Below are 9,552 nucleotides of genomic sequence, written 5' to 3'. Positions count from 1 at the left end.
CCCGGTCCTGGAACAGGGGCCCGCGGTCCCGGGACCGCCGCTAACGTGGATTTGGGGGCATCTGGGGCTGGGTTCTGAAGCCCAAGGTCGTCCTTGGAGGGTGGCCCCTGCAGTGGATCGGGGTCAGCGAGCGCGGGGACGGCCAGCCTGCCTGTCCTGTCTCCACCGGGCAATTGCCCTTTCTGGAGGTTTCTCCCCCCAAAACCCCACGGGCAGAGCCTCCTGATGCGTCGATTCTCTGCTAACTTTTCCAGTCTCTTCCCCGGTTCCTTCCCAGCCGCTTTTGGCAATCCGGTTTCCCCTGCTTGAATTTTAAGAAATGTAAATATGGGTCGCCCCCCTCCTCCCCGCGACCTCCAGGAGGAGGACGTCACCGCGGGGGCCGCTCGGCCCATTGCCGAGCCGCGAGGGGGTTGGGGGACCAGCCCAGCTCCGCGCATGCGCCCTGGCCCCGCCCGTCGGCGCCGGCTGGACCCTCTCGCCTGCCGTCGTTTCCCGGCCTGCCCCGCGCGGCCGGCCCCGGAAGTGGGCCTCGCCTCCTCGGGAGCCGTGCGTCTGTGCCTGAGCCCAGCAGGTTGGCCACGGCGGCGCAGGGTGGCGGAGCCCTAGGGGTCGGGGCTGGCCGTGCTGCCGCCATGGCCGGGAGTCAGGACATGTTCGACGCCATCGTGATGGCGGATGATAGGTGAGTGGCGGGGCTGGGCCGGGACCCGGACCTCCGCCGGGTCGGGTCCGCGCTCGGCGGCTGGGCCGGGGCGGCGTCCCGTGGGCGTGGGCGTTGGGGGAGCGCCCTGTGGCGGCGGGCGCGTGTGGCGCCGAGATGCTCCTGCGTCTCCTTCACTCCTCGGTCCCTCCGGACCCGCCTCCCCCGTCCGGGGCTGCTCCGAGCATCTGCTCGGCTCGATGACTGCCTTTCTCCAGGTCCGCCCCGTCCTCGGATGGGACAGACCCTTGCCATCTGGGCGCTGCCCCTTTTCCTTGTTCCTGAGCAGTGGGACATACGGCAGCATTCAGGGACACGCTGATAAATGTGTCAGACGTCCTCCCTCCCTCCGGAGCCCCTGGGGAGTCCCTGGGGCTGTAACGGGGACGGGGGAGGAGCAGGGAGTTGCTTTGTGGCTGTCCTCCAGCGCCCGGCCCACTTGAGACCTCAGTAGATGTCAGTTAAGAAAGAGCGAGCGCTTAACCATCAGTCGCTGACATGTGTCTGGAGTTTCCTGTGAATCTGACATTGTGCTGAGCGTTGTAACCCCATCATCTAGTTTAGCCCCTCATGTCAAGTGGATCCTGTTCTTCACCCGGGCTCACAGTGGAGGAGGAAGGAAGGTCGCTCTCCGGGGTCACAGGGCCAATAAGCGGGAGCTGTACACTCTGCCTCCTTGGGGGCTCCGCACACTCCTTTCGTCTTAGGTGACTGCGGGTTAAGGTGATGGCGCGTCCGCTGTTGAGCCCTCGAAGTCAGAGCCTCGGTTGTACCGCAGGAACCACAGTCATTGTGCATTTGTGGTCATCTGCTGGCGTTCCCCTCTGCTGGTCTCCTGAGATGTGATGGCAGCCTTGTGTATATCGCACTTTTTTGAAGCAGTTGACCAAGTCGTGTGGCTTTACAGACTCCCAGAACTCTGACTCGCTAACAGACTAGACTCACCTAGGAGATTTGGAAAACTAGATTCCTCGGCCTTACTCCACGGTTACTGCCGGGGGCCGAGGCTCTTGAATTTGTACCTTTGAAATTTCCCGTTGGGTTTCCGGTATTCTGCCAGGTGTAGGAGTTGCTATTTTAGCCCACACTCCTCACTGTGAAAGAGGCAAATGGGACTTCAACAGCTACAGCGACTGGCCAGAGGAGAGACGTAGGAAGGGGTAGGAACCTAGGTTTTCTGATTCAGGTGGTGTGCTTCCTCCACTGTGCTGTGCCTTGTCTTGCTCGGTCTGGGTAATATGAGAGAGAAAAGATTTTCCAGGAAACGTACTTGTTCTCTTGTGTATTTGATCCTGCTTCTTCTCTGGCACAGGTTCCATGGGGAAGGGTATCAGGAAGGCTATGAAGAAGGCAGTACTTTGGGTATAATTGAAGGAAGACAGCACGGCACGTTACACGGAGCTAAAATTGGATCTGAGGTAAGCGGGAACCCCCATTAAGAAATGAATCCTTTTCATTTATAATTTATAGTTTACTTTGATGATCAGTGTGATGGAACCAGAACTCCAGGCCTCTTAAAATGGCAGTAGACTAGAGAGGATGCTGGTGGGGAGACATTGTTAGCACGGGATGGCCAGAGCACATTGCTGTAGAGACAGTGAAGTTCTTCTGGCCGGAGAATGAGAAGACAGGTCCTCAGTCACCTTGGTTTACATTGGCGCGTCATGGTGCTGCCTCGTGTCCTAGGCCAGCTGAATCCTCCTGCAAAGAATGGGGGCCCCGTGTCATGGGAAGACCTTCCATTTCCATTTCCATTGAAATCCTACAAAATTTAGAATTTTCCTTCTCTTCTGCCCTTCGTCCTAGATGGGCTCTTGCCTAGGGATAATGGGCCCTAAGTGGCCGAGTCTGAGGCAGTCATGACTGTATGAGATGCCTGTGGTTGCAAAGTGAATCACCACAAAACAGATGGGCCGAAGACAGCAAACATGCGGCTGCGGAGGATCGAGAGTCCAGGAGCAGCTGAGCTGGGTGCTTCTGGCCGGGGCCTCACGATGTGGGGTCGGGCCGTCAGCCAGGGCTGCAGTCATTTGAAGGCTCGACTGGGGCTGGAGGACCTGCTTCTAAGGGGGCTCCCGCACACGACTGTTGTTCTTGCCGTGTGGGCCTGTCCGCACGACTGCTTGAGTGTCGTTGTGACACCGGAGCCTGTGAGCCAAGACAGCAAGGCTGCAGTGACGTTCGTTGTCTGTTATGCCTGCCTCAGAAGTGTGCGCTGCCTCATCCTCTGTGTTCTTCTGGTTACACAGGCCATCCCGACACAGTTGGAGGGGACCCACAAGGGCATGGCTATTGGGTGGGGGCAGTGGGACCATCTTGGAGGCTGGCTATGCCATTGATGACTTGACCTCCAAACTTTTTTTTAGTGCTTTTTTTTTTTTTTTAAGATTTTATTTTTCCTTTTTCTCCCCAAAGCCCCCTGGTACATAGTTGTGTGTTTTTAGTTGTGGGTCCTTCTAGTTGTGGCATGGGGGATGCCGCCTCAGCATGGCTTGATGAGCGGTGCCACATCTGCGCCCAGGATCTGAACCGGTGAAACCCCGGGCTGCGGAAGTGGAGGGCGCGAACTTAACCACTCGGCCATGGGGTCGGCCCCCACCAGTGCTTTTTGATGAGGAAGATTGGTCCCGAGCTAACATCTGTTGCCAATCTTCCTTTTTTTTTTTTCCTTCCCCAAAGCCCCGGTACATAGTTGTATATTGTAGCTGTAAGTCCTTCCAGTTCTTCTATATGGGACACCGCCTCAGCATGGCCTCATGAGTGGTGCTAGGTCTCTGCCCAGGATCTGAACTGGGGGTCCCTGGGCTGCCGCAGCAGAGTGCACTTAACCACCATGCCACCGGGCCGACCCTTGACCTAACTTCTGTAGCCTGATGCGCAACAGCGTCTTCCAGAACAGCAATATGAGAAGCGCCACGGCCCTTCCTCTTGTGTTGAGAGCGGCATGGTTACATCAAGTATAGCGTGTTGCTTGTTAATCTCCCTCTCAAACGTTTTGTACGTTCACAGATCGGGTGCTACCAAGGTTTTGCGTTTGCTTGGAGATGTCTCCTGCACACTTGTGCCGCTGAGAAGGACAGGTAACGTTTGAGACGTCTTCCTCTTTCAGTGTGTGGGCCAGGAGTTCTGGTTCCCTAGCTTACTGTGACCGTGGCCGGTTAACGTCTCAGCCACCCCGTCTGTAAAATGAGAACATCATCAGGCCAGACTCACACGCCGTTCTGAGATATACAGAAAATAGCTCAAAAGCGTGGGCACGTGTTTGCTGTTTGATGAGCACCGGTTGCTATTCCTTCTTGGGTTCTCGGGTCCCACTGCCTTTTCCCTGGAGGCCTTAGAGCGCCGAGTGGCGCTTAGATGCCCTGGCAGCAAAATAGTGTTGCAATTGGCTATATCTTCTTGTTCATCTTTTCCGTAAGCTTCTGATAAGCATAGTGCAATGGTGTTGGTATGACTGGGGCTCAGGAATGGTGACTCGCTTGTTGCCAGTTTCGTTGTGTGTCCAGCCAGGTCTGTTAATGAGCTAGTGCGTTTAATGTGTTTCATGCCTGTCTGGTGCTTGGCTGTTTGTATTGTTTGTAGCCCTTAGAAACCGTTCTTACCGTGTGCCACCTGCTGAAGCCCCCGTGACCCCGGTGCCCCCGTCTTCGTTCTTAAGCTGGAAATGAACCCTTAAGTACAAGGCGCACGTGGTCTGGCCGTCCTGCTGCTCGGGGGAGCCAGACTCCGCTTCAGCTGGTACTCTGCGTCATTCTGGTGCCTGGTGGCTTTGCCCAGCCTGGGAGGGTGTGAGGAGACAGGGCAGGTGGCGTTCCCCTGTGCCTGGGGCTTATTTGAAGTATTTTGAATGTCTAGAATTCGGGCCACCCCTGTATTCTGAGGTCAGGAGCAGGATGCTTGCCGCTGAGCGCGGGTGCCTGGCGGTTCTCTGTGCCCCGCCTGGTCTGTGGTACTGGCCACGTCTGCGTGTTAGCTGGGAGCTGACCGGACTCGTGCGTTAGCCAGGGGCCCCAGGGCATTGTGCTCTGAGGACTCCGAGGGAGTGGCAGGGTGGGCCGTGATCTGGTTGGAACAGCAGTTGGCAGCCTGTGGTGCCACTGGGTGGCAGTCAAAGCTGAGCTTGCTCTCCACTCCCGTCCACAGAAGGGCGCGGAGAGGCACCTCCTCGGAGCCTCCCTCGTTCCCGACACCGAAGTGCGCTGGCTCCTGGAGGAGTGTCGTACTGTTCGCGGAGGGTCCCACCCCGGGGCTGCCGGCCTCGCCCCAGAGCAGAGTTCCCTGACTTCTTAGAGCCGTGCCCCGCTGTCAGGTGGAGGGGGCGCCGTGGCGGTGGGCCCGGGGCTGGCGGAAGGCCCACAGCGGTGCCCGAGGAGCTCTCAAACAGCCTGAGCGCCTTGGTCTGGGGGTGGTGGTTGCAGCTTTTTGGGCGTTGTAAGTCAATACGGTTTTTAGAAATGGTAGAAGGCTGATAGAGGATCTTATGCTTCGTGTTCCAACTGAGGATGCTAAGGGAGAAACGCCTGCCCTCTGCCCGTCAGTCAGTAAAGCACGGGGCTTTCCCACCCGAGGGGCCGCGAGAGCAGTGTCTCCGGCGAAGGGTGGGCTTCGTTTACATGGGGACGGAGCTTTCTGAGAAGCTCCGAGGCCTCCTGCCCCGTCAGCAGCCTGGTGACACCTCACGCAGACCAGCGTTTGTCCCGGGCTCCGCTCTGGGCTCTGCGTTGTCGTCTGCGTTCCGTGGGCCGTGAGCGGGTCGCACCCTCCTGACATGCACTGGCTTTGATGGGGTGGCGGGCTGGGTGTGTGGCTTCGCTAAGCAGCGGGGAGAAGTCACGACTTGCCGAGGTGACGAGGGCCGGTGTCTTGGTTTCCTGTTAGAAGACGGCCGTCTCCCACAAGCTGGCATCTGCCCGCCGTCCCTGGGAGCTGGGTGCTCTGTTGCGTTCCTGAGCGCGCTTCGACCTTCACCGTTCTGTATTTCCTCAGAGAGGCAGCCATCGCAGCTCCGATGAACCGATTTGCCCTTGGCAGACTTCCTCGTGTGACGGAGGGCAGCAGGGACTGGCAGGGGCTCAGGAGGTCCGCGTGCCTTGTTGCCGTTGAGTCCTTCTCGGGATGCGTTCTTCAGAAGTCCCCGTCATCCACCGTGCTCCCGACCCTCAGACGACCATGTGAGGGCTGGGGGAGGGTGCTCATCTGGCCACTTGTGGTCCATTGTCCAGATGTGCTCATGTAGGACTCGTTTTGCCCCCCGCCCAGGTGAGAGCCCCGGCCCCCAGGATCCGCTGGAAGCCAGGCGACTCACGTTTCTTGAGCGCCTAGTCCCTGAGAGGTTCTGGGCTTCCATGGCTTACTATCCTCTCGAGAGCCTGTGAGGTCCACGTTAACCCCCCTTTTCCAGACGAGGCCGCCAAGGCTCAGGGAGTGAAGTGACCCAGCGCCTCGGAGCGTCGCTCTGCAGGCTGCCTTCCCGCGGAGCCGCCTCGCCTCCCAGCAGGGCTCTGTGTCTTCCCGGGGCGGGGGGGGGGGGGGGGGGGGGTGGTGGGGGAGCTGAACTCCACCACCAGACGCTGCTGTCTGCCCTTTGTGGGGGCAGCGGGGGCCTGGCTGGTTTAGCTGCTGCTGAATTCCCAAAGGCTGTGAGCGTGAAGTTTCTCGATCCTGGAAAATCCCTGGATCCACAGCAGGCTCGGTCGTGCCCGGTGCCGTCCTTCTTGTCTGGCTCTGTCTGTTCCCACGGCTGTGACTGTGAGCAGCGCGGTCGGCGAGCTCGTTGCGGGCTGCCTGGGTGGCGCGGTCCACGGCCGGCCTGGAGGCGTGTCTGCAAGCTCCATGCGTGCTGGATGGCGGGCGGGGGGGTGTGGCGACAGCACGGTGCTCGGAGCCTGAATATCATCTGGTGTCACGAGAAAGTGAGTCGTGCGGCTCCTGGCCCCAGGCCTGCCGGCTTGCCCAGCGCCCTTACGTTAGCGATCGGCAGAGCTGCCACACAAGCCACGCCTGTTGTGTCCGAAGCACTCAGAGTCTTTATTTCTCTGTTTTACAGCAAAAAGATGAAGGTCTTAGAGTCGCTGATTGGCCTGATTGAGAAATTCCCCTACGACGACCCCACTTACGATAAGCTGCACGAGGACCTAGACAGGATTCGAGGGAAGTTTAAACAGGTTTGTCCCCCTGTGGCTCCTTGTGACGGGGTGCCTTTCCCACTTAGCTGGCGCGGCCCCGGGGGCTCGCTTTGCGACTCGTCTTGGGGCTGTGGGTGCATGCGAGTGGTCCGTAGGAGCAACCGTTTCTGTGTCTCGATGTAAGAAAACGGAAGGCGCTCTCGAGAAAAGCGCTAGACCCTCTCTGGGGCTGGTGGTGTAGACAGGAGAAGCCGCAGCTAGAGTGAGAGTTACGTTTTAGTTTGTGAGTAAAAATACACACGATTTTAAAAACCACCTTTTTTTCTTTTGTGTTTTCAGCTTTGTTCATTACTAAACGTTCAGCCGGACTTTAAAATTAGTGTGGAAGGTTCTGGACTTTCATTTTGAGGATGACAGATGAACAAAGACGAAACATCAAGGAACAGATGTCCATATGTTAAGCATTTAAAAATGCAATTAAAGGCAAAACAATGATGGGGTATTCATTGTCCTGTAGGGAGGGTTCAAGTCTGGCCGGTGAAAGGACATCTTTCCCCAAGTTCTGCCTGTGTCCCCTCGGTGCCCTCACGGGGCCCTCCATGCCAGCCGGGCCTTTGTCGGGCCCTGCCCGCTCTGCAGGCTGAAGGCGTCCCTGGCAGAGCCCTCGCGAGGCTGCTCACTCCTGGCGCAGAGTCCGTTGGCCTCAGCGCTCCCCCGCGGGGCGGGCCTGGCCGCTTCCGGACTGGGGTCGGCTCTGGTAGGGTTACCCGCCACGCCTGGACTCAGCGCTCAGAGGAAGTCTTGTGAAAAATGAGAGTGGTGGGATGGACATGGAACAAGTTAACCGAAAGCAGCGACGAGCACGGTGACAGTCAGTGAAGCTTAAGACGTGCCAGCTCTGTGTGACGTGCCTCCCGGGTTTCATTTAACCCCTTCAGTAGCCGGGGAGGGAGGTGCTATTCCTATTTGACAGATGAGGGGACCGAGACCCCCAGGGACTGTCCAGTCCAGGGACAGCGGGTGGCAGAGCTGGGTGCTCCCCCAGCGCCCGTCTCCACCGCCATCTTGTGCGCCCACTCTGGGATCCCTGCCTTCCGGTCCAGGCGGCATAGGTCGCCACTGTGCTCCCTGGAGTCTGGGGAGTCCACTGGCCAGTGACATGGGCATGTGGCTGAGAGGACGGGAGGCCAGCTGGTCCCAAGGAAGCCTGGACATGCTCTTTGCACTGTCTCTGGATGGGCGTGGGGCTTCACGGCATTAGAAACGGTCAAGGGGGAGCGTCTTAGACCAGAGGCTGACGTTAGGCCACCGTCGCGTGGGCACGGTCTCGGGAGCCTCACTGAGGGCTCTGCGTTCTCCGTTTGCGCTGAGTTCTCTGCTCTCCTGCCCCTGCTTGAACGGCCTGCGACGTGCATGTGAGGTCATTGGTGGAGCGGGGGTCTGTCCGTCTGTCCCTGAGCTGCGCGCCGCTCCGCCGCTTCACTCGTGACCGCACGTGTCCACGGCCTCGCGAGCGGGGCCCCGGGTGGCTGGCAGTCGGCGCACGCTGCTCCGTCTGAGGGAGCACGTCTGGAAGCGGCGACTGAGATTAACAAAGCGCTAGCCGTGAATCCAGCCTGGTTTTTAAAGTCATTTGAAAATGTCAGCACAAACTGTGCTTTACTGCACCAGCTGGCGGTCCCGAGAGCCACTGAGGAGACCGGAGGCTGGAGTCCCCGCGGGAGCCCCCAGGTGTGCCGAGGGAGAGAGCTGTCTGTGGTTGAGAGACAGACGTGGGCTTCTCCTAGCACACTGTTTCAGGTGTGCGTCCCACCCTGGGTGTCCTCGTCTGCAGCCCCTCATTCTCAGGGGGCCGTGTGCTGGTGCTCTGCCACAGACAGTGCCTGCGCTGCGGTGGCTCCAGGGGACCCGGAGGCCAACAGCGGCTCCCTGGGCCGGGGCACTGAGGGGCTTTCGTTGTTTTCCTTGGGGGTTTTTGTGTTTTCTGAGTTACCTGTTTTGATTATGTATTATTTTTATAATTGGAGAAAAAAATAAATAGCATATTTTCAAGCAAAAGGCTGTCTGGGACCATTTGTACTGTGGCACCCGGCCAACCCCTCCCCTCCTCTGGGCTTTGGGATCTAGGCGCATGGGCAGGCCTGCATTGGCCAGCGCACAGCTTTCCGTTGCCTTTCTGCCCGAGTTTCATTGACACGTGGAGAACCGGTTCCTGTGGGAGAACGGTTGCCCGTGGTGTTCAGGAAAGGGGCCGTTCCTGCTGACCCGGCCCGGCCACCTGTCGGCACTTACTGCGAATCTTTCCTGCCACAAATTCGCTGGCCCTCTCCCCATCTCCACCTCTCCAGGGCAGGTGGCATGAGCGGCAGGGAACCGCTCTTCCTCTCCCATCACACGGGCCAAGCTGCCTCACTGATCTTCTGCAGGGTGCCTGGACCCTGGACTTGACCTCTGCCCGCCCAGCTCCTTCTTGGAGGCCTTGACCCAGTTTCTGGGACTCCTCCGTCGCCCCCAACAGACCACTTGGCTTATCATAGCCGCACGGCCCACCTCCGCAGTCACCCCAGCCCTCACAAGCCATGCCATCGGCCGCGGTTGGTTCAGGAATGAGCACGGCTCCCCTCTGGCCAACAAGTGGGTAGCGGAAGCCTTCTGGGGGCCGCTGGGAAAGGGCACGTCACTCCTGAGAGAGAGGATCTGTTTGGGAAGTTGTGCCCTGGGGAC

At 58.9% G+C, this 9,552-nt stretch overlaps 1 protein-coding gene across 4 annotated transcripts; it reads left to right on the top strand.

Annotated features, from left to right (window-relative positions):
* The first annotated feature begins 493 nt into the window (after nucleotides 1-493).
* On the top strand, nucleotides 494-8,886 carry LTO1 (LTO1 maturation factor of ABCE1). 4 transcript variants are annotated; one of them, XR_011423743.1, is made up of 6 exons: nucleotides 504-685; nucleotides 2,016-2,121; nucleotides 3,713-3,783; nucleotides 5,690-5,962; nucleotides 6,750-6,867; nucleotides 7,168-8,886. XR_011423743.1 is itself a non-coding variant. In XM_023654620.2 (6 exons), exons 1-6 carry the CDS (start codon nucleotides 636-638, stop codon nucleotides 7,234-7,236), a joined length of 507 nt encoding a protein of 168 aa, XP_023510388.2. In that variant the 5' UTR covers nucleotides 509-635; the 3' UTR covers nucleotides 7,237-8,886. The 4 variants fall into 4 exon arrangements, 2 of the variants coding, with proteins under 2 accessions (XP_023510390.2, XP_023510388.2); XR_011423744.1 differs by having other exon boundaries at nucleotides 509-685; nucleotides 5,690-5,874; XM_023654620.2 differs by having other exon boundaries at nucleotides 509-685; nucleotides 5,690-5,782.
* The last annotated feature ends 666 nt before the right edge of the window (nucleotides 8,887-9,552 follow it).

This window comes from Equus caballus, chromosome 12, assembly GCF_041296265.1.
Source record: "Equus caballus isolate H_3958 breed thoroughbred chromosome 12, TB-T2T, whole genome shotgun sequence".
Taxonomy (NCBI): Eukaryota; Metazoa; Chordata; class Mammalia; order Perissodactyla; family Equidae; genus Equus; species Equus caballus.
The sequence above is the reverse complement of the archived record's forward strand: the minus strand, read 5'-3'. Positions and strand labels throughout refer to the sequence as shown.

Bases quoted from the DNA above. Each gene is read 5' to 3' on its own strand.
- LTO1 (XM_023654620.2), top strand. From the start codon at position 636: ATGGCCGGGAGTCAGGACATGTTCGACGCCATCGTGATGGCGGATGAT. The intron at 5,783-6,749 runs GTCCGCGTGCCT...TCTGTTTTACAG, and splicing joins GACTGGCAGGGGCTCAGGAG to CAAAAAGATGAAGGTCTTAG. The intron at 6,868-7,167 runs GTTTGTCCCCCT...TTGTGTTTTCAG, and splicing joins TTCGAGGGAAGTTTAAACAG to CTTTGTTCATTACTAAACGT.